This window comes from Danio rerio, chromosome 1 (genome assembly GCF_049306965.1).
Source record: "Danio rerio strain Tuebingen ecotype United States chromosome 1, GRCz12tu, whole genome shotgun sequence".
In the NCBI taxonomy this organism is placed as follows: domain Eukaryota; kingdom Metazoa; phylum Chordata; class Actinopteri; order Cypriniformes; family Danionidae; genus Danio; species Danio rerio.
The window spans coordinates 59275478-59300408 of record NC_133176.1 but is presented as its reverse complement, the minus strand read 5'-3'; the positions used below and the strand labels follow the sequence as shown (position 1 = coordinate 59300408).

Here is a 24931-nt window from a genome sequence, read left to right as displayed (position 1 = left end):
CAAAATTGAATCACATGATCTACAGACCATGCCAACCAAAAGTTATGGAATTCAAGTTGATTTGACCAACCGTTTTTGTTTAACTTGCGATCAAATTTAACATAGAACTTGCGAAAATGGACTTGAGACGATATCTCCGTAACGCATTCACCGATTCACACCAAACTTGGTGTGTGTTATGACAACTAGGGTTTTAGGTTATATAGGGAGTTTCGGTGCACTGCCCCCTAGTGGTCTGGAGATACAAAAAACTTGCTTTTTTGGTTTATAACGCCTCAACCTTTCGTCCGAAACTCATAAAACTGCTCTCATTACATCCGCCAGAGCATGTCGAGCCGAGTGATGTCTGATTTTCACAGGTCAGCCATTTTGGGCATCGACCATTTCGATTTTTGGTCAAAAATGCTATATTTTACCAACACATTCACATATCATTACAAAACATGGTATGCATCTTCAACCCCTTGCCCTGAAAGTCCTTAAAAACTTCTGGAGCAGCGCCACCTTTTGGTCAAAAGTGCTTGGCCCCTTAATTGCTGCTTGCAGCTATATTTCATATTTACATTTATATTTAGCACCCAAATTGTAACCTAAGTGTCCTTTTTTTTGTCACATCTAGTCTACATTTTAGCTTATGCACTGCTAGAGCGCCCATCCCCAGTTGTTTCTGTATCATTCAGCTTTCAGGAAATGGAAAGTCTTTAGATTGCATGCATCAGAAAAGCACACTCCGGATGACTGCATCGACGACAAGCATTGATGAATCCTAATATTGTTTGTGTACATATGTTAGCAGAAAGAGAGGAATGTCTGGAACGATCCGAGTGGGAAACATGATGCCCAGCTGGAAAAAAAGAGGTCAAACGCTTTCAAAAACAAAGGGAAACTCATGACGTACTCTCATAATCACTCACTGTTAGTGTGCATGTGCATGTAACCGGCGTTATTGTGTCTGGATATTCTTGAGTTGCGAGGGGATGGGTTTCAGACGTCCAGAGAGCAGCACAGACTGACACACAAACACATTTTTTTAGGCATGGAGCCTGCGGTCAGAGACAGCGTCACACTGTACCGCACTGCACTGAGGACTGCACACTAGATCTGGATCGCAAACTTCTGACCTTTACCATACAGATAGGCTGATTTCTGATCATCTCCATAGCAGAACAGGCTCTTTTCTCTCACAGACGGAAAGCCATGCCCGCCTCTGGAGCCTCAGAGTGAGTATAAATGCTTCATTTTCAGTTATTGTGTGTGTTGCATTGATTAGAATCAGAGAGAGACTTATTCGCTAGTCATGTGTAAAACACAATTATTTGTGGTTTTTAAGAGTACATACAAACACTCAAAACAAATGACGTTCGCTGTTCGTTCAAACTACTTATTTTAATTGAGCTGAAACAACACTATTCTTGAGTTTTTCAGAGGGACAACTTAATTGTTTTGTGTTCAATCCACTTAGATTTGTACAAACTACTAAGTAACTTAAGCTGTCTCAACACAAATTGTGTGGAACCCAGCATTGTTTTACATAGCAAGAAGACAAACAAATAAACGGAAAATAAAGTGAACAATAGCAATTTAAAAAAGTTATATATGTATTTATCTCAATAGATTATGTGCATTGTCGATCATTTGTGTAAGACTCTTTCGAAAATGCTAAGCTTTAGCTGTTAAATATTGTAGTGGCAGCTCATTGTAGAATATTAGATTGTTTGTGAGTGTCTTTTTCAGTGCGTTTGATTTGTAATAGTTTGCAGTTGTGTGTTTGTGTTTATGTTTGTCTGGGTAGTTTGATCTTAGCAGTAGACATAACTTTGCTCTAAAAACAGACCAGTGTCACATGCAGAAACAGGAGACTGCAGTGTGTGTGTGTGTGTGTGTGTGTGTGTGTGTGTGTGTGTGTGTGTGTGTGTGTGTATGTGTGTGTGTGTGTGTGTGTGTTTATATTTACATTAGTGTGATCAAGAAGTTTTATGATTAATTCTCATAAAAACTGAGAAACATTACTATAAACTGGGTTTTTATCCATTAAATGATTGAAGACTATAATTTTCTTAATTGTTATCGATTATTTTTATAGTTGATCTGTTGAATTTATAATAAATTCACTTTCAATTCATTTTTTATTTTTGTTGGCCTCTGGAACAGGTAATTACAAGGTGATTGCCAGCTGAATATATTATTATGGGGGCTTGAGAAAGCCAATATACTGTTATACTACTTAAGATTCGTCTTGAGACTAATTTCTATATGCATCTCCTCCTAGATCGTTCATAGCACAACCACCAAATCAACTCTAGACCTCCAAACTGGCTATATCTTTTCCAACTGATCCGACTTACGGTTTTCCGAAAACTGACCCGGAAAGTCCCATTAACATTGGACCCAACTTTGTGACCTCATAACTTTGTGCCAGACTGTCATAAAGACTTAATGTTGGGCTTATTTAACTCACACTACCAATCTGCCAATCACTGATGACCTTTAAACGTACTAGCCACACCCTTGCAACCACTTACGGCACCCTAGCAACTGTCCCATAGACTTCCATTGTAAAAAAAACTGCCATTGACTTTACATTGAACATTCTAACAACATGCTAATTTATGCTAAAACATACTAACAAGCATACTAATCATACTAGCAATGTGCAAATGCATACTAGAAATGTTCTAGCAACATGCTAATTCATACTAATTTTATACTAAAACAACATGCTAGTTTATACTAGAAGCATGCTAGCAACATGCTAATTCATGCTAGAAACATGCTAATTTATGTAAGCAAATGCCTAGCAACCACTCATAACACCTTAGCAACCGCCTAGCAACACCTTAGCAACCACCTAGTAACACCTTAGCAACCACCCAGAACACCCTAGAAACCACCTAGTAACACCTTAGCAACCGCCTAGCAACAACTTAGCAACCACTCAGAACACCCTAGCAACACCTTCAGCAACCACTTTAGTAACACCTCAGGAAACACCTAGCAACCACTCAGAACACTCTAGCAACTATCTAGCAATAGCTTAGCAACTGCCTAGCAACCATTCAGAACACCTTAGCAACAACCAAACTCCTTTGTAACTAACCAGGAGACCTTAGCAACCACTCAGAACACCCTAGAAACCACCTAACAACACCTTAGCAACCACTAAGAACACCCTAGCAACACCTTTAGCAACCACCCAGTAACACCTTAGCAAACACCTAGAATCCACTCAGAACACCCTAGCAACACCTTAGCAACCACTCAGAACACCCTAACAATTACCTTGCAACTGCATAGCAACCATTCAGAACACCTTAGCAACAACCTAACAACACCTTTGTAACTACCTAGAATACCCTTGCAACCACCTAAAACACTCTAGCAACCGCCTAGCAACGCCTTAGAAACCACCTGGAACACTCTAGCAAACGCCTAGCAACCAATCGGAACACCTTAGGAACTGCCAAACAATGCCTTAGCAACCCCCTAACAACCAACTAGAACACCCTAGCAACTGCCTAGCAACGCCTTAGTAACCACTCAGAACACCCTAGCAACGCCTAAGCAAGAAACATGCCAATCAATACTAGAAACTTGCTGACTTATATGTACTCATCTATTCCAACAGTTTCAAACATCTTAAACTACTTCAGTGATTTAAACTTTAAATCTACTTCAATCTTTCAGATGAGGCTTTCTCCAGCCACCATAAAGATTGTCTAAGAACTTTACTATCTAGTTCACATTATTGGCATTGATAGCACTTAGCATAATTTCCTATTTCATAACATGAACATAACATGACAAATAGTTTGTTTATGTTTGATTTAGGTGGCACGGTGGCTCAGTGGTTAGCACTGTTGCCTCACAGCAAGAAGGTTACTGATTCAAGTCCCGGCTGGAACAGTTCTCATTTCTGTGTGGAGTTTGCATGTTCTCCCCGTGTTGGCATGGGTTTCCTCCGCATGCTCCGGATTTCCCCACAGCCCAAACATATGCGTTATAGGTGAACTAATGAACTAAATTGGCTGTAGTGTATGAGTGTGTGTGTGAATGAGTGTGTTTGGGTGTTTTACAGTACTTGGCTGGAAGAGCATTCGTTAAGTAAAACATGTCGGAATAGTAGGTGGTTCATTCCGCTGTCGCAACCATATAAATAAGGGACTAAGCTGAATGAAAATGAATGAATGTTTGTGTTGATGTCAGCATTTACTAATCAGTTATTAAATCAAAAGTTATTATTTTAATTAACCTGAGAGAACACAACGTAATATTTCCATTAGCGAACATTAATAAATGCTATATGTCAGTGGTGATAAACAGTTATTTATGGGAGCTCATTGTGAAGTGTTACTCTGATATTGTGTGGTCTGTTGTCATCATTATGAAGTCTATTATGATAGTAAATGCAGTGATGTACAATATGTCTGGTGTACACATAATAAATATTGCATTTTCTGTAGAAACAAGCAGGAAAACAGCAGTGTTAGGCTTTTGCGTGTGCTGACTCGGCTTTCATAAAGAGCCATGCGTGGAGTTCATTGTGTATTATTAATGTTGTGGAAAATTAGATTCTGCAATGTTGTTGTTATTGTGTGTGTGTGTGTGTGTGTGTGTGTGTGTGTGTGTGTGTGTGTGTGTGTGTGTGTGTGTGTGTGTGTGTGTGTGTGTGTGTGTGTGTTTTGAATAGTCCAAAGACGGAGGATTTCTCCACTGCTATTTTGAAACAGAAGATTCGACCGAATCGGCTCATTGTGGATGAAGCCACCAATGAGGACAACAGTATCGTGTGCTTGTCGCAGGTAATCTGTCAGTTTTTAAAGAGGTTCAGTCATGAAGAATGGCAAATTAAATTTAGCGAAAACATTCACTGTTATAAGCAAAGATGTGCATTCATATTGTCGCACTCTTAGAACTCAAGGTATTATCATAGTAATGCCGTAGAGCATTGGTTCTCAAACTTTTTTCATCAAGTACCACCTCAGAAAAAAATTGTCTCTCCAAGTACCACCAAAATGAGCAGTATTGAAAACAATACAATAGCGTTGTAGGCCCAGTAAAACAGCTACACCTCTGCACAGTTAAAAAAAAAAACGTGGCAAATTACCTCAGAAATATAGGCTATATGTCATATATGGCAGTGTTTCTCAACTGGTGGGTCGCGGGAACATTTTCAGCAGTTCACGTAGTGTGTTGTCAAAAAAACAACATAAGTTATGTTTTTTACTTATTTTGCTTATACCGGACTTTTATTTTGAAATGCATGCGCGAACCCTACCGTTTGACATGTGAAATTTCATCTAATTATTGCAACAAATACATCAAAGCGCAAGTACGACCCCTAATATGTAAAGTATGAATATAAGGCCATACTCACACTAGGTACAGTTGCTTCGAACCGGGCCAAAGCACGCTTGTCCCCCCGACGGCCTGCGCTCACACCACAAACGGGCCTCGGCACGCTTACGTCATCGCTGCAGCGCTGTTCAGTGAGAATCTGGAGTGAGCTCAGCAGCACAGTGGAGATTTCTCTAGTTATATTGTTTCAGTCGTTTGTTATGCAGTGACATGCAGTCAAATATTTCGCCAAACAGTCCTTAGGGATGCGGTGACACGCAGTCAGATATTTCGCCGAACAGATCTGCCACTTTTGGTGCTCATAAACAATTATAAAGCTTCCGTGCTGCAGGAATGAGGAGGTCTGCTGAATGATGAAATTGATGAATTTTTACATGTGTGTAGCATGTACATGACATATTTCATTCCCCTGCGTACCACTAGTGTTACAAGTACCACAGTTTGAGAACCAGTGCCGTGGAGCATTGACCTGGAGTCCTGGAGGGCCGCAGCTATGGACAGTTTTGCTCTAACCCTAATCAAACACAGCTGATCCAACTAATCAAGGTGTTCAAGTCTACTAGAGACTATTATGCAGGTGTGAGTTGGAGGTGGTTGGAGATAAACTATGCAGAGCTGCGGCCATCCGGGAATTGAGTTTGAGACCAATGCCATAGAGCAGGGGTGGCCAAACCTGTTCCTGCAGATTTCAGTTGCTACCCATATCAAACACACCTGAACCAATTAATTAGGACCTGAACACCACGTGATAATTACAGGCAGGTGTGTTTGATATGGGTTGCAACTGAAATCTGCAGGAAGGTAGATCTCCAGGAAGAGGGTTGGCCACCCCTGCCATGGAGGAACCATACAGTCATAAGCAACAATCTAAAAAAAATTGTAATCTGAATATTAATAAAAACTAAATGTTGAGAAAATGGCCTTTAAAGATGTCCAGATTAAGATATTTAGCTATCAATATGTTGCAGGGTATGTTGTTACACCAATTTATAAATTATTATTTCTTTATTTTATTTATTTTTTTTGTTTTATTTACAAATAATTTTTGTCAGGGTCTTTTATTTTGAAAGATGGTTATGCGTATAAGAGTCACTTTCTTTAAAAAAAAAACAGAACAAAGAGAAACATCATATTGCTTATCTGTATTTAAGGTTATATATATTTATAGCAGGCGAGGCAGTGACGCAGTAGGTAGTGCTGTCGCCTCACAGTAAGAAGGTCGCTGGGTTGCTGGTTCGAGTCTCGGCTCAGTTGGCGTTTCTGTGTGGAGTTTGCATGTTCTCCCTGTGTTCGCGTGGGTTTCCTCCGGGTGCTCCGGTTTCCCCCACAGTCCAAAGACATGCAGTACAGGTGAATTGGGTCGGCTAAATTGTCCGTATAGTGTATGAGTGTGTGAATGAGTTTGTTTGAATGTTTCCCAGAGATGGGTTGCGACTAGAAGGGCATCCGCTAAGTAAAAACGTGCTGGATAAATTGGTGGTTCATTCTGCAGTGGCGACCCTGGATTAATAAAGGGACTAAGCCGACAAGAAAATGAATGAATGAATATTTATGGCAGTAAGCTTACAAAATGTCCTAATGAAACTATCATGAGATGTCTTTAAGATATTTACTTAATATTCAAATTATTTTTTTGGCATATAATAAAAATCAATAATTTGGACTCATAAAGTGTATTGTATTCCTACAAATATACCCGTAAAACTTTTGTGGTTTTGTGTTTATTTGATCACAAAAAAGCATTTATATTTTATAAGTTTTAATCTTTATGGATGTTAAAAGTTATTTATGGACAATCACTGTCAAAGAGAAACAGGTTATATGGAAGCTTTTTGTTTACTTATTTCTACTTCTGATCAAAAAAGAAAACGGTAGTCGGCGCCAAAAGCCTTGTGGTTAGTGCGTCGACACATGACACTGAGGTGTTCACGGCGATGCAAGTTTGATTCCTGAATTGAGGTCCTTTGCCGACCCTTACCCTATCTCTGCCCCCCATACTTTCCTGCCTCTAAATCCTCACTTTCATATCACAATAAAGGTGAAAACCCCTACAAAATAATTATAAAAAATATTTATCATTATGGTTTATTGACCTTATTTTACTTTTTATGTAGAAGTCATGAACACAATTGTTTGTAGAGCGAGTAGTTTGAGTGTTTTCTGCTGTTTATTACCCCTAGTCATTTTTCCTATAGGCAACTAAATCAGAAGCTCTAAATCAAATCGCAAAAAGAAGCACAATGCTCATTGAAAATAAGGTCAAGGGGCGGCACGGTGGCTCCAGTTTACCCCACAGTTCAGGTGAATTACATGAACTAAATTTGCCTTAGTGTATGAGTGTGTGTGTGTGTGTGTGTGTGTGTGTGTGTGTGTGTGAATGAGTGTGTATGGGTGTTTCCCAGTACTGGGTAGCAGCTGGAAGGGCATCCACTGCGTAAAACATTTGCTAAAATAGTTGGCGGTTCACTTCATTCCGCTGTGGCGACCTCTGAGCCAAAGGAAAACGACTGAATAAATAAGGTCAACGCTACTGCAGTACACCTTCTGGCCACCAGTGACGCTAGTGAGCTATTCTGAATTGTAAACATTGTTTCCCACGTTCATGTTTTAAGAGAGTGTATGTGTGTTCCAGGTTAAAATGGAGGAGCTGCAGTTGTTTCGTGGAGACACTGTGGTTTTGCGCGGTCGGAAACGGAGACAGACGGTCTGCATCGTTCTCACAGACGACACATGTGGCAATGAGCGCGTGCGCATGAACAGGGTCACACGCAACAACCTGCGTGTGCGGCTCGGTGATGTCATCAGGTGTGCTGGTATACATTTATTAAATACATCCTTGCACTTTACTTTAAAGGGGACCTATTCCACTACTTGATCAACAAAGGGTTAATCTGAGATTGGAAGGCTAGCCTTACTAGCAGCCATAAAATGTATAACTTTGAGATGGAATAATTCTAAACTACCTTCTACTTCCATGTGGATTAAAGACAACATAGGCTCATTCTGAAAACGTAGCCCTATATATGTATCTGGAAATCGTGAATTATGTAGCCAGATCTACATATGGCTGCATTTTGTCTTTAAAGTGAACGATATGGGGTGGTATGACATCTTTCCATTTTACGATTACCTCCATGTGGACGGCTTACCTGCTGTTAGCAGTTCATCCTGTTAGCTTGCCATGTACGTCAGCGGACTTGAGATGCTGAGAGGAGTTGGGTTTCAAGTCCACTGAAGGATGGTTCCAGAAAGAGGGTAAAACAAAAACAGAATCCAAAAAATAAAATAAACAAGTAAATAACGGGGTGAGAATGTGGTAAAATCTGAAAACGTGGTAAAAATCAGACGAGGGCTTTTTTTCTGCATTACTTTTTGAAACTGTCAGTTGGATTTATGGAAATGGGTGGGCGGGTCAATCAATACAATTGGTTGGGTTTAGGGAAGGAGCAGGGTTGGTCAGTGGCTTGGTGATTCAGTCGACAGCGGCCTCTGATGGGTTTACGCAAGAACAGCAGACACAAATAGCACTCGCGATAGAAATTTGAGATCCCAAAAAGCGTAAACAATGGTCTCTGGTGGATTCGCGAAAACAAAAACTGCAAAAAAAAAAAAAAAGTAACTCCTGGGATGTATATGGCGGTCTCCAGAAATGTATATAGCCAACACAGGCTCATTCTGAAAACAGTGTCCTGTGGACGTTTCTAGAGACAGCGAATTATGTAGCCGGAGGTACGAATGACTGCACATCATTTTTTTAAGCGAACGTTATGGGGCGGTCTGACGATGTTCCTTTTGGCGCTTATCGACTGACCGCCTACCTCCGTAGGGCTTTCCCGTTGCAACCAGTTTGTCCAGTTAGACAAACGGGTTCGTATCCGGGGAAGAGCGGTTCCAGAAGGCAGGTAAGACAAAAACAGAATCCAAAAACTAAAATGAACAAGTGAACAACGGGGTGAGAATGTGGTAAAATCTGAAAATGTGGTAAAAATCAGACAAGGGCTTTTCTTTTTTACACGGCTTTTGTAAACTGTTGGTTGGGTTTTGGGAAGTAAGCGGGTGGGCAGGTCAATCTGTAAAATTGGGTTTAGGGGAGGAGGAGAGTGTGTCCGTCGATTGGCCGGCGAGTCAATCATTAAGTCGGCCGACAGCGGCCTCTGGTGGGTTGACGTAAGAAAAGCACGGGCGCAAACGGCACTAGCGAGAGACATTCGAGATACAAAAAAGCACACACAGCGGCCTCTCGCGAACTTGCGAAAACAAAAATACACACCTCCCGGGACATATCTCCAGAAACGTCCACACGTTATCAGAATGCGCCTGGGTTGATTAAAGAAGTGTCATCCTACAGGCCTTTGGAAGAAATTGCATTACATTTGAAAAAGCGTCAAGATTTATTTGCAAATACTGGGCAGCTTTATTTCTTAGTTGGGAATAATAGGACAGAATGCTTAGATGTCACCTATTTTCTGTTTGTTTGCTTGTTTGTTTGTTTGCTTGTTTGTTTAGGTTTATTCATGGTTTATTTGTTGGACTATGGGTTGGAGGTTTGGGGCATGTATAGTGGCGTATATTTGGTGATGATAGATTCACTGTACTTTGTTGTATGTTGGATTTAACTTGTAAAATGTTTAAAAAAGGTGACCTATTATGCAAAAATCACTTTTATAAGGTGTTTAAACACAGTTGTATGGCAGCAGTGTGTGCATATAAACTGCCTCTAATGGTAAAAATTAATTAATTGTATTATTTGTAATTAGACTTGATAAAGCAGTCTGCAGGAACTCTTTGATTGACATTCTCCCTTTGTACGTGTCATCAGATGGGGAAAGCCCCGCCCACTAGTGACCATCTCTCCCTCATTAGCATAAACAGCCCTGAGTGAGAAGCAGCGGTGAGCCAATAGAGTGTTTGAGCTGCTGAAGATAATGCCAGCATAGACGAAGAGGATTATAAATGTGGAGTTTCAGATGACGCACAAATGATCACATAAATATTACATCTGCTTCTTCTCAGTGAGTAACGCATCTGTCTGTGTGTATACAGTATCCATCCTTGTCCAGATGTGAAATATGGGAAGCGCATCCACGTTCTGCCCATTGATGACACTATCGAAGGGCTGACGGGAAACCTGTTTGACGTATTTCTGAAGCCGTATTTCCTGGAGGCTTACAGACCGGTTCACAAAGGTGCATATGATCATTCGGTGTGTGTCAGAGATTAGAGGCAGGTCTTCCTTCAGGGACTGCTTTGATATTGAGTGTGGTTTTGTGATTTGGGTCTACTTTGAAGTTCAGATTGACATTGAGACCGCCGGGGTTGGAATAACAAATAGGTTAAGTTATAAATTTGAAGTCATGTGTTTTTACAAGCTTATTAATGATGTAGTTTTTGGTTGCCACCAATAATCGACTAAATATTAATAGTAATAATCATATTAAGCTGCCAAATACAATACAGTGTTGAAACTGTAGTTCTTGTTAAATATTTCCTTTATTTATATACACACTACCTGACAAAAGTCTTGTCGCCTATCCAAGTTTTAGAAACAACAAATAATAACTTGACTTCTAGTTGATGATTTGGTATCAGAAGTGGCTTACATGAAAGGCAAAGGCCTCTAGATTATGTTTATTTTACACCAAAATAAAATATAATCATGCCTTGATTTTGAATGATTTGCTTAGGACAGTAAGGTCTGGCTTTGCTTAGACAAAAGTCTTGTCACTGAACAGAAATAATGTCCAGTATAGAATATAAAGTCCTGCTGCAGTGGAGACAGAATGAATATTGTGTCTGACTCCATCATGAGCTTGGAGGACTGCATCCATACATCTCTGACATGACTCAATTCACTGATTAATAAAGTCATCTGGAACGGCAAAGAAAGCGTTCTTGCAGGACTCCCAGAGTTCATCAAGAGTCTTTGTGTTCATCTTCAATGCCTCCTCCTTCATCTTACCCCAGACATGCTCAACAATGTTCATCTCTGGTGACTGGGCTGGCCAATCCTGGAGCACCTTAACATTCTTTGCGTTCAGGAGCTTTGATGTGGAGGCTGAAGTATGAGCAGGAGTGCTATCCTGCTGGAGAATTGTCCCTCTCCTGTGGTTTGTAATGTAGTGGGCAGCACAAATGTCTTGATACCTCAGACTGTTGATGTTGATCATCCACTCTGCAGATCTCTCACACGCCCCCATACTGAATGCAACTCCAAACCATGACTTTTCCTTCACCAAACTTGACTGATTTCTACGAGAATCTTGCGTCCATGCAGGTTCCAGTAGGTCTTCTGCAGTATTGGTGATGATTGGGATTCAGTTCAACAGATGATTCATCAGAAAAGTTCACCTCCTGACACTTTTACAAATGATCAACTAGAAGTCAAGTTATTATTTGTTGATCTTACAACTGGGATCGACAAGGCTTTTGTCAGGTAGTGTATTCAAATATTTATTAATATAATGATTCGTGTATATTTCAAGATTTTCATTCAAGATTTTAACTTTATTTTTGATTATTATTATTTTGTAAAAAATGTCTATAAATTATTTATTTAAAATAAACATCATTTCCGTTCAAGCAATTCTAGTATCTCAAACTTGAACGTCACCTTATTTTACCTAGTTGACATTGCATCTGTTTTTTATTCATAAGATTAGATTTTGATCTAAAAATAAATATTTTATTTGATTTCAGCTACTGGTGTTCATTTTTAGTTTCAAATAAAGGGATCGTTCACTCAAAAAGTAAATGTCAAAAATGTAATAAATAGGTAAATAAATAATCTAAAATAAGAAAATGAATCATTTACTCACCTAACAGAAGAAGAATGTATTGAAAAAATGTCAAACAAAAGTTTTTTCCTGCTTTCTGAAGGTGATATTTTCCTGGTCAGAGGAGGCATGAGAGCGGTGGAGTTTAAAGTGGTAGAAACAGATCCCACCCCACACTGCATCGTTGCCCCGGACACCATAATCCACTGTGAGGGAGAACCAATCAAACGAGAGGCAAGTGTGTGTGACATCATCATACCTGGTGAGCTTCTCCACTTCGGCATGATGTCATACAGTGAGTTGATGTTGTCAGGATGAGGAGGAGAGTCTGAATGACATCGGCTATGATGACATCGGAGGCTGTCGGAAACAGCTGGCTCAGATTAAAGAGATGGTGGAGCTGCCGCTGAGACACCCGGCCCTGTTCAAAGCCATCGGAGTGAAGGCAAGAGTCAACAAACACCTTCTACAGATACTGTATAGTCTATGTTTGTATTCAGTCATTTCCTTTTTGGCTTAGTCCATTAATTAATCCAGGGTTGCCACAGCGGAATGAACCGCCAATCTATCCAGCATATGTTTTATGCACACTCATTTACACTCATACACAACAGACAATTCAGCTTGCCCAATTGATATAAACCGAAGGGAAACCGTATCACCCGGAGGAAACCCACACCAACTTGGGGAGAACATGCAAACTCCACACTGAAATGCAAACTGACCCAGCCGAGGCTCGAACCAGCAACCTTCTTGCTGTGAGTCGATCGTGCTACCCACTGGGTTTAGTTCCAACTTGCCTCAACACACCTGCCTGATTGTTTCAAGTTTTGTATTGTATTGTATTGTATTGTATTGTATATATATATATATATATATATATATATATATATATATATATATATATGTGTGTGTGTTTCAAGTAAGACCTTGATTAGCTGGTTCAGGTGTGTTTGATTAGGGATGGAGCTAAAATCTGCAGGAGACCGGCCCTCCAGGGCCAAGATTGGTGACCCTTGCTCTAAGGTGTGACTTTAATTTCAGATAAACGCACGGTTAAAGTAGTTCCGGCGGGTTTTGAGCGCATTACAGCTCAATTATCACTCCGCTAAATGATTTGAGTTATTTCACAGCTACAACAGTCAAAAATCCCATCAAAACACAACTGAAGGCTTTGGAGGAGGTGTGGATGAAACTATAGTCCTTAACACACTCCATGTTAAAATCTAGTATATGATCATATATGCAAATTATATATATGGCATACAAGTTCATGTTTGGATTTCACATATACAAAATATGTGTGATATATGCAACACAAAACATTACAGAATGGCCATTTACATGTTTTTTTCAATGATTGCAATTACAGATATGTACATAATTGTTTGTATATATTAGCTTATATTCAAAAGCATTTATGGCCAGACTTCATGAGCAGTCTGAGCCTCTGAGGACAAACATCTGACAAATGTCTTGTAATACTCCATCTGAACAATGGCTGAGCTGTGGTAATCGTCATTGTTTCTCCCACCATTAACCCACGCTTGGTTGAATTTCTTCACTGTACACTCACATTCACTGTCGCTCTTCAGCCTCCGAGAGGGATTCTCCTGTATGGTCCGCCTGGAACAGGGAAGACGCTGGTGGCTCGTGCTGTGGCCAATGAGACTGGAGCTTTCTTCTTTCTCATCAACGGTACATTCACACACTTAAAACCGCAGTCTGTGAGCGTTTGCCGCCCTGCAAGAACAGAAGTCTGCAAACACTGAAACTGACTTTTAGAAAACTTCATTAGATTTTCAATCACTTATTTTTTTATCTTCAAACCCTAAAAGGTGATAGCTATTAGAAAGGAATTTGTACGGTACAGGACTGGCAGACTATAATGCATCATCACTGAGCCAAAACAAAGCCCATTACAAGGAAAGTTTGTTCAGTTGGCTGCCATATTTGCACCATCCAACAACCAAGTCCTATATAAATGAATGGGGGAATACTGAAATCTCAAAACTGAACTCAATTAAATGGCATATCTCAAAGCAGCAACACTTTAAAGTGACCAATCCCATAACATTTGTTGTTAAATCCTTAGTTACAACTATTTGCAGTTTGTTCCAGCTACTGTGCATGCACAAAGATTGGCAGGTCCATTGTGGCTGTTTTAATGGTAACCAGAGTAGGGCTGCATGATATATCGTTTCTTCATTGAACTTGCAATGTATGCATCTGTAAGAGTCACAGTGCAGAATCGGCAATGTTGAGTTTGAATTACAGTTGACCAGGAGCCACAGAACGCAAGTGCTTTGTAGAGTCAATGCTAAGTTTAATCATAACATGGTGAAAGTTTATAATTTGCATGTGTTTTAAGGCCTTTGGCTGAGCCTTTCAAGAGAGTTTGGGCACATAAAAGTATATTTGGAGGTGTAACAAAGATTTATTGTATTTATTTATAAAATTTTTGCAAAAAAAAAAATAGTTTTTTCTAACTTAGAATTTTTGTCTTGTTTCTGGTCCAAATACCTACATTACAAAAAAATAAGATTATTTTACTCCTAATTTTGACTTAATTCTTCTGAAGATAAAAACAAAACAATATTTTTTTTGGATAATTTTGAAGGCGGGACTTTTTCATTTTCTTAGGGTGGCCATACTCAGCATAGCACTTTTCTTCATTTTCACAGTAATACACAAAACAGGCTCTTCTGAAAACGTAGTCCTACATACGTTTCTGGAGAACGCGAATTATGTGGCCAGAGGTACGTACGGCTGCATTTTTTAAACGAACGATATGGGGCGGTATGACGCCATTCCTTTTCTCTCTTACCATCTGACCACTTACCTTCATGTGGACCTCTTTCCCACTGTAATCAGTTTGTCCAGTTAGCTTGTCATGTATGTCGGCTGACTTAAGACACAGAAAGGAGTTGATCATGACAACGATGGAGTTCAAGTCTGGTGAAGAACAGTTCCAGAAATCAGGTAAGACAAAAACAGAATCCAAAAAATAATATAAACAAGTAAATAACAGGTTAAGAACGTGGTAAAATCCGAAAACATGGTAAAAAATTAGACGAGGGCTTTTCGTTTTCTGGATTGCTTTTGTAAATTGTTGGCTGGGTTTAGGGAAATGGGCCGGTGGATCAATCTATAAAATTGATTGGGTTTAGGGAAAGAGGAGGGTGGGTCAGTCGATTGGTCGGTCATTCAGTCAATCAAACAGTCAGTCAACAGCGGCCTCTGGTGGGTTTGCATGAGAACAGCAGGCACGAACGGCACTCACGAAAGAAATTTGACATGAAAAGGCATACACAGCGGCCTCTTGTGAATTCGCGAAACAAAACTGCCAAATTACGTACCTCCTCGGATGCATTTCGTGGTTTCCAGAAACGTACCATTAATGTATATCTATATTATTTGGCCAAATATCATATCAGTAACACTCCTGCTGTGTATTTCTACACCTTCATGTTGTTATTTTTGTATCCCAGGTCCTGAAATCATGAGTAAGCTGGCAGGAGAGTCTGAGAGCAACCTGAGAAAAGCTTTCGAGGAGGCTGAAAAAAACGCCCCTGCTATCATCTTCATCGATGAGCTGGATGCTATCGCTCCGAAACGTGAGAAGGTGAGGAGAGATACTCTATGTGCTGTGAGAGTGTCCGGTCTGATGTTTGGCATTCAATTAATGCTCATGTCACCTCTTTAGACTCACGGTGAGGTTGAGCGGAGGATCGTCTCTCAGTTGCTCACGCTGATGGACGGCCTGAAACAGCGCGCTCATGTTGTCGTAATGGCAGCTACAAACAGGCCCAACAGTGTGGATGCTGCTCTTCGGCGATTTGGTGTGAATATGCACATTTAACAGTCTTTATTGCTAATGCTATTTTGTAGAGTTTGATTTTTTTGAGAAATTGATTCTGCATCGATTCTGAGATGTCCACATCACTGCAATGCTCACTTGAATTGATTTTGACCTTTATTTACAACTGTAGATGGCGCTCTAGGGTAGTTTATAATAGCAGATTGTGTTCTAAGCTGGTTTTGAAAAGCAGATGGCATTTTAGGCAGATTTGAATAGCAGACGGTGCTCTAGGTTAATTTTTAACAGCAGGTGGTGCTCTAGGCTTGTTTTTAACACAAGGTGGTGCTCTGGGCTAGTTCATAACAACAAATGGCGCTCTAGGTTTTTTTTTGAACAGCAGATAGGTGGCCCTCTAGGTTAGTTTTTAACATCAGATGACGCTCTAGGTTAGTTTATAACAATTGATGGTGTTCTAGGCTAGTTTATAAGAGCAGATGGTGCTCTAGACTAGTTTATAACAGCAGATGGTGCTCTAGGTTTTTTTTTTAACAGCAAATGGCATTCTAGGCCATTTTATGAGAGCAGATGTCGCTCTAGGCTACTATATAACAGCAGCTTGATGGCCCTCTAGGTTGGTTTTGAACAGCAAATGACGCACTAGGCTAGTTTAAAAGAGTAGATGGCGCTCTATGTTAGTTTTTAGCAGCAGATGGTGCACTAGGTTTTTTTTAACAGCAAATGGCGTTCTAGGCCATTTTATGAGAGCAGATGTCGCTCTAGACTACTTTATATAAGCAGTTTGATGGCCCTCTAGGTTGGTTTGGAACAGCAAATGACGCTCTAGGCTAGTTTAAAAGAGTAGATGGCGCTCTATGTTAGTTTTTAGCAGCAGGTGGTGTTCTAGGCTAGTTTATAAGAGCAGATGGTGCTCTAGACCAGTTTATAACAGTAGATGGCGCTCTAGGTTTTTTTCGAACAGCAGATGGATGGCCATCTAGGTTAGTTCATAACAACAGATGGCGCTCTAGGTTTCTTTTGAACAGCAGAAGGATGGCCCTCTAGGTTCATTTTTAACATCAGATGACGCTCTATGTTAGTTTATAACAGCAGATGGTGCTCTAGGCTTGTTCATAACAGCAGATGGTGCTCTAGGTTTCTTTTGAACAGCAGCTGGATGGCCCTCTAGGTTAGTTTTGAACAGCAAATGATGCTCTAGGCTAGTTTATAACAATAGATGGTGCTCTATGTTAGTTTTTAGCAGCAGGTGGTGTTCTAGGCTAATTAATAACAGCAGATGGTGCTCTAGGTTTCTTTTGAACAGCAGATGAATGGCAGTCTAGTTTAGTTTTGAACAGCAGATGACGCTCCAGGCTAGTTTAAACAGCAGATAGCGCTCTAGATTTTTTTTTTTTTGGAACAGCAGCTGATGCTTTTGGCTAGTTTTTAAAAACCGATGGTACTATAGGCTAATTTTGAACAGCAGATGGTGCTCTATGCTAGTTTTTAAACAGCAGATGGCACTCTAAGTTAGTTTTGACTAGTAGAAGGTGCTTGGCTAATGTGTAACATCAGTTGACTCTCTAAGCTACTTTTTTAGAAACAGATGGCGCTCTAGGCTAGTTTTGAAGAGCAGACAGTGCTCTGTGCTATTTTTTAACAGCAAAACAGCACTCTAGGCTAGTTTTTTAAATAGCTATGGAGCGCTAGGCAATTCTTTGAACAGCAAAGGATGCTCTGGGCTAGTTTTTAACAACAGATGGCACTCTAGGTTAGTTTTGAACAGCAGAGGGCACTCTAGACTAGTTTTTAACAGCAGATGGCACTTATCTATACTTTAAAATCCTCACGCGAAAAAGTGCTTCATGCCACAAGATTAATGTAAACACAGCTATGAACACTGTTTTCTTAAACCTTTCCTATGGTCTCTGTAAAGAGTTGGATGCAAGCAGAGTTAGGCTGTTGGTAAAGCATACAGCGCCCTCTGCTGTCAAAAACGAAGCTCTGAATCCATTCAAGAGACAATTTCAATGCATTCAGGAAATTGCTAAATCTATTTCTCTATCAAATTTTCACCACAGCTCTAATATTTTATAATAGACCACTGAATATTCACTAGTAAATGATTTGTTGGCTCCACTGTGCAGGACGTTTTGATCGAGAGATTGACATCGGCATCCCTGACTCCACTGGCAGGCTGGAAATTTTACAGATTCACACCAAGAACATGAAGCTGTCAGAAGATGTGGATCTGGAACAGGTAAGAATGAGAGACAGATGACAGACCTAATTCGTGTTGACTATTTTACCTGTGTGTTTCTCTTTATGGTAGATCTCTGCTGAGACACATGGACATGTAGGAGCAGATCTGGCCGCTCTGTGTTCAGAAGCAGCACTGCAGGCCATCCGCAAAAAGATGACCTTAATTGATCTGGAGGACGACAGCATCGATGCAGATCTCCTCAACTCACTGGCCGTCACAATGGACGACTTCAAGGTCAGCTTTCTAGAAATTCCCAGCCAATAATAAAAAGCAGAAGTCTTAATTTGCTTCCCATTTAAAATTAATTTCCCATTGAAATGTTAGCTTGATCTTATTGGTGATTTTGATCTCCTGTGGGGATTGTGTCTGTGGTTTTCTGTCTCTCAGTGGGCTCTAAGTCAGAGTAACCCATCTGCTCTGAGGGAGACGGTCGTGGAGGTTCCTCATGTGAACTGGGAGGACATTGGAGGACTCGATGAGGTCAAGCGGGAGTTACAGGAGCTTGTGCAGGTAAACCACAAACTAGGACTGCACAATGGTGGAAAAATGGATGGTAATTCCAATGCGGATAACAAAAATGTGAATGTCATTTAATCACACATGATGTCACACGGGTTCAACCGCGGATAGTGGTTACAAAAAAGACCGGTTGCAATAGCAAACATGTCATGTTGTGCGGTTTGATGCCAAAATCAAAAGTACTAAAATAGAAAACTTTAATTTTACCGTACACCACACTGCTTTTAATGCCAACCGCAGACGCCTTTGGCTAACAGCCATCATAATAATATCAATGCCACAACCTAAAACCAACCAATGATCAATTTCTACTGATGTTAGACTTTGAGGTTGTATGGACGTCACATTATGACGTTAAGAAGATGCTGGACTTAGGTTGGTTAATTCCACAACCTAAAACCAACCTAAGATCAATGTCTACTGATGTTATACTGACGTTGTATGGATGTCTTATTATGACATCATTTGACGTTAAACTGACAATAGATTTTGCTCTCTGACGTCTGAACAAAAATATAACCAAATACCTACGTCATATGACGTTGTGTGCCTGCTGGGTGGTCATCATGGAGCATTATTTCTTGCACATGACCACACAGAACAAAATTGTTGGCATCTAAAGACTTGTAGACCTTTAACTTCTCTCTTGTAAAATCACTTGGAGTTTCAACCAGATTGTATATTTGGGGCTGGATGCTTGGCCATTTCGTCTTATCCAATATGCAGTGAGAGGGTGCTATCGCAAAATAACCTGCAAACGAACGCCGCTCACTTTAACGTTAATTTCAGGGAATAACTAAGCTTATCACTGGGTGGTGAGCTGTTATAATACGCTGAAAGCATTATAGAAATAATATATATAATATGTAATCAATATAACTTATCTCTAAGACAACAACAAACTCTGTACCGCATCGGATGTCGTTTCCTCAATGTAAATGCTAGCGCTCCTGTTTTTTCAGCAACCTCGCTGCACCTGCATCCTGAATGTTTACAAACCGGAATTTCGTCTATTTTGAAAGAACTTATCATTTTAGATAAATTGGGATGGATCTGTAGGGGACTGGTCCCCATTAAACGCAAAACACAAACAGTCTTACGTAATTTTTTTATATTACTTAATAAAATAAATCATTATTACAAAGCATTTTTAGTTTTAGTTTTTGGCCAAAAGTGCATCCAGAGCTTTATTTTCATTGCATTTCTATATAAAATGATCATTAGCGCCCTCTCTCTCTCTCATTGACCTTATCTCTGTGTTAAGTATCCCGTAGAGTATCCTGATAAATTTCTGAAGTTTGGAATGACTCCGTCTCGAGGGGTTTTGTTTTATGGTCCACCAGGCTGCGGAAAAACCCTGCTAGCTAAAGCCATTGCCAATGAATGCCAGGCCAACTTTGTGTCCATCAAAGGTATGAATGTGTGTGTGTGTGTGTGTGTTTGTGTGTGTGTGTGTGTGTGTGTGTGTGTGTGTGTGTGTGTGTGTGTGTGTGTGTGAAAGTGAAGTTAAAATGTTTTGTCTGAACATGAGTGTATTTGTGTGTGTGATCTGTTACATATTGTATTGATTGCAGGCCCGGAGCTGCTCACTATGTGGTTTGGTGAATCAGAGGCAAACGTCAGAGATGTGTTTGATAAGGTGAAGTAAAAGCTGTCTGAAAGAGTTGGTTAAATAATAAATAACATCCACTAACCAAGACTGAATGTCATTTATATGTGTTGATAGCATACATTTCAAATGTATTTCCTGTGAACAATCAATCAAGGTTTATATTATATATTTTTTACATTTAGTGTTAGTTTTTATCTGTTTTAATCTGATCATTTGACAGAACAGCTGAATTTTCTTTAGAAATCATTCGGACTGGATGATTCAGAAACATTTCTATTAATTGTCAATATTGAAAACAATGTGGTTAAAATTTTTGTTATTTAATTTTTGCAGGATTTCGAAAAAAAAAAAAAAGAAATAGATATATTTTGTTATATTATTGATGTCTCTGTTATTCTTTAATCAACTGAATAGATCATTGCTGTACAAAAATGTAAAAAAAAATCTTACTGAGCGCCCCAGACTTGATAGCATATAATTTCATAAGTGTCATGTGTAAAGTCACCATAAAATCTAAATGTACAATTTTTATTTTGTTAGCTCATATTGTTTCAAATACTACACTAAAACTACCAAAGTGATCTTTTTGACTATTTAAATTTTTAATAACAGAATATTAAATAAAATACACATACCTACATTACCCTGACATTTCCTAAATATGGGCATATTTCATTTTAAAATTATTTTATCAAAATTAGTCAAATTTATTAAAAGTATTTCTAACTTTAATACCGCATGTATTTTCCCTTTTGACTTTGAATATGCATGCCTCTGTTGCCTAGCAACTTCTTGCAAACATAAACATAAGTTTCTGATAGCAAAAACATAACTTTACTTCAGATGTCTTTCAAAACAGCATATTTAGTGCCACAAAAAAGCCTTCTGGTTGTGAAAGTGAAAATAAAATTGATGCACGTACATTTGCAGATGGTCCAATAGCCTAACTACACATATATAGGATGTATTACCAAGATTATTTAATTTTTTAGAGTCATATAACTTTAGTAAATATGAAGACAGATGTTCAAAGCTTAATTTCAATATCTCAGTAGAAGCTTTGAATGTAAATATGATGTGATAATATGACGTCTCATATGAGAATGGTCAAGATGACCACTATAGTAAAGCTAGTAGTTATGAAATCCTGGTAATTCCAGTGTTAATGACCATTCATTAAGCAATCTAAATTCCATACTCTTACTGATTTAACCAAAGCCTGATTCTCACACATGTGATTGGTCTCGACAGGCACGACAGGCGGCTCCATGTATTCTGTTTTTCGATGAGCTGGACTCTATTGCTAAAGCACGAGGAGGCGGAGCTGGAGATGCAGGAGGCGCGGCTGACAGGGTCATCAACCAGATCTTGACAGAAATGGATGGGATGACCAACAAGAAGAACGTCTTTATCATTGGTGCCACTAACAGGTACAAACACAATAGCGTGAAATTAAAGTTAAGTTTGTCGTTTTTTTCCTCTATTGTGACGTACATCTACTTGAAACGACCCTGAAAAGTAGGACGGTGCGCCAGTGCATCATTTATTAGTTTGTTAATAGTGGATACAATGACTCAAAATAAGGAGAAGGTGAGGTGTATAATCGATTGCAAGTCATCCTGTTTGTCTTGACAGGCCTGATATCATTGATCCTGCCATTCTAAGGCCTGGTCGTTTGGATCAGCTTATTTATATCCCTCTGCCTGACATGCCCTCCCGCACTGCCATCCTGCGCGCCAACCTTCGCAAGTCCCCAGTCGCTAAGGTCCTTTAAACACACACACACACACAAAACTTAAATAGATGCATCTAAATAAGTTACATGACTGTGTGTTTATGTGTGTGTTTCTCAGGATGTAGATCTGATGTATCTGTCCAAGATTACAGAAGGTTTCTCGGGAGCAGACCTGACTGAGATCTGTCAGAGGGCCTGTAAACTCGCCATCAGAGAAGCCATAGAGGCAGAGATCCGTGCTGAGAGACAGCGGCAGGCCAGGAAAGAGACTGCTATGGTCAGTGTGTGTGGTGTCGAGGTGTGTGTGCTGAACACAAATTTAAAAGATCAGTAATGTCCTGGAAGACTTTTTACAGCTGACTGGCAAATAAACTAAGAAAGACTAAATTAACTTTATGTTATATGTGGTGGTTGTAGAATTTGAAACAATGGGAACATTGCAACAATTGCAACGTCAAAACAATTGTAATGTCAGAACAACTACAATGTTAGAACAATTGGAATATTAGAACAACTGCAATGTTAGAACAATTGGAACATTAGAATAATTGGAATTTTAGGACAACTGCAATGTAAGAACAATTGGAACATTAGAATAATTGGAACGTTAGAACAATTGGAATGTTACTAGAATTGAAATGTAAGAACTACTATAACATTAGAACAATTGTAACGTTAGAACAACTGTAATGTTAGAACAATTGTAACGTTAGAACAACTTTAATGTTAGAACAATTGTAACGTCAGAACAATTGTGTGCATTAGAACAATTGGAATATTAGAACAACTGCAATGTTAGAACAATTAGAACATTAAAGTAATTGGAACGTTATAACAATTGGAAAATTAGAGTAATTGGAACATTAGAACAATTGGAATATTAGAACAACTGCAATGTAAGAACAATTGGAACATTAGAATAATTGCAACGTTAAAACAATTGGAAGGTTAGAACAATTGGAATGTTATTAGAATAGAAATGTAAGAACAACTGTAACATTAGAACAATTGGAACGTTAGAACAATTGGAACATTAGAGTAATTGGAACGTTAGAACAATTGGAAGATTAGAACAATTTAAACATTACTAGAATTGAAATGTTGAAACAACTATAACATTAGAACAATTGTAATGTTAGAATATTTAGAGCGTTATAACAATTAGAATGTTAGAACAATTGGAACATTAGAATAATTGGAATGTTACAACAATTGGAGTGTTAGAACTGTAATCTTAGAACAACTTAATTTTACAACAATTGGAATAATTCAATCAATTCTAGTAGTGTTTAAATTGTTCTAATCTTCTAATTGTTCTAACGTTCCAATTATTCTAATCTTCCAATTGTTCTAACGTTCCAATTATTCTAATCTTCCAATTGTTCCAACGTTCCAATTATTCTAATCTTCCAATTGTTCTAACGTTCCAATTATTCTAATCTTCTAATTGTTCTAACGTTCCAATTACTCTAATATTCCAATAATTGAATAAATGAAAAGTTATAACAATAGGGTATTTGCCGAAGCATGCTAATAGGACTTTTAATTTGCCAGTAACCTGGGTTAATCGTTTCTGGCGAATTGTATCAATTCTAGTAGTGTTTAAATTGTTCTAATCTTCCAATTGTTCTAACGTTCCAATTATTCTAATGTTCCAATAATTGAATAATTGAAAAGTTATAACAGTAGTGTATATGCCGAAGCATGCTAATAGGACTTTTAATTTGCCAGTAACCTGGGTTAATCGTTTCCGGCGAATTGTATGCCAATGCAACATCGGCACGTTTAAGGTCTGTTTTCTTTAAAAATCAGCGATCTCCACTGGCTGAGTGATATCTAATATAGAGTGGGTCTCAGATTGTACAAGATGCACTGCATTAAATCACAATTCCCCCCGCCATGTCAGGAAAAAATACACACTCTAAATATGTTTGTCCATTGCCTAGTAGGCCGATCCATTAATTCGCTTACAGAAATATCTTTTAACATTCGGGTTATTAAACATAGCATCTAATATAAAGCTCTCTTTCTTTAATGTTGTGACATGCATTTAGGGGTCTTCATACCTACAGGGTGTTATATCTTCACTGCTGTTTCCAGGATGATGATTACGACCCAGTGCCTGAGATCAGGAAGGATCATTTCGAGGAAGCCATGAGATTTGCTCGTCGGTCTGTCAGTGATAATGACATAAGGAAGTATGAGATGTTTGCTCAGACTCTTCAACAGAGCCGTGGATTTGGGAACTTCAGGTACTAAAACACCAAATCAAAGGTAGCTTATTTTACTCCACACCTCATCTTGTAAAGTAAATTGTTTCTTTTTCTTTAACTCGTCGTCAGGTTTCCTACTGCGCCCAAGTCAGGAGGAGGTCAAGGGTCGAGCCAAGGCTCTGGAGGTCATTTCAGAGATGAAGGAGACGATGATCTCTATCAGTAATCAACAGTCCTCCATGGCACCGGTTGTCTGCAACAGTGAAAGAAGAATGAAATCAGTTTGCTAATGAATTTGCTCATTATCAATATTATGTATGCTATTTTCAATTCTGACAGGGATTTTAATATCTTAGTACTGCAGGAAACTAATGGCACACGTATTAAACTGAATGCCTAGTACTTCAATAAAATGATGAGATGATATTGTTAATCACATTTGTTTGTGTGAATGTGTGTGACATTAATAAAGTCCCTAGGTGATTTTGCTGTCATCCATCTTCTCCCAAATGCCATCATAAAGGTCATAACATTTTAAAAGCAAGATTGTAAACACTGCTTACTACGTAAAATAAATAACAGAAATATTGCAAAACAGGACAAATTTGAAGGTAGACATCCATTCAATCGTTTTAGTAAAAAAAATATATATATATTCCATT

The 24931-nt window shown here is 39.0% G+C and overlaps 2 protein-coding genes across 9 annotated transcripts in view; both read left to right on the top strand.

The window, feature by feature from the left end:
• samd1b (sterile alpha motif domain containing 1b) overlaps positions 1 to 24931 on the top strand; it is a 58809-nt gene that overhangs the window by 28881 nt on the left and 4997 nt on the right. The window lies entirely within an intron of this gene.
• On the top strand, positions 633 to 24750 carry zgc:136908. 8 transcript variants are annotated; one of them, XM_073947213.1, is made up of 19 exons: positions 633 to 1220; positions 4688 to 4799; positions 7988 to 8822; positions 9024 to 10541; positions 12232 to 12362; positions 12442 to 12573; positions 13724 to 13826; positions 15620 to 15753; positions 15835 to 15970; positions 18075 to 18187; positions 18260 to 18424; positions 18578 to 18700; positions 19974 to 20121; positions 20284 to 20348; positions 21573 to 21751; positions 21957 to 22086; positions 22175 to 22333; positions 24157 to 24308; positions 24399 to 24750. In XM_073947213.1, exons 5-19 carry the CDS (start codon positions 12258 to 12260, stop codon positions 24493 to 24495), a joined length of 1941 nt encoding a protein of 646 aa, XP_073803314.1. In that variant the 5' UTR covers positions 633 to 1220; positions 4688 to 4799; positions 7988 to 8822; positions 9024 to 10541; positions 12232 to 12257; the 3' UTR covers positions 24496 to 24750. The 8 variants fall into 8 exon arrangements, with proteins under 8 accessions (XP_073803314.1, XP_073803323.1, XP_073803338.1 ...); XM_073947222.1 differs by having other exon boundaries at positions 987 to 1220; positions 7988 to 8160; positions 10399 to 10541; positions 12442 to 12666; positions 13127 to 13826; XM_073947237.1 differs by having other exon boundaries at positions 1023 to 1220; positions 7988 to 8160; positions 10399 to 10541; positions 15835 to 16397; positions 16637 to 18187.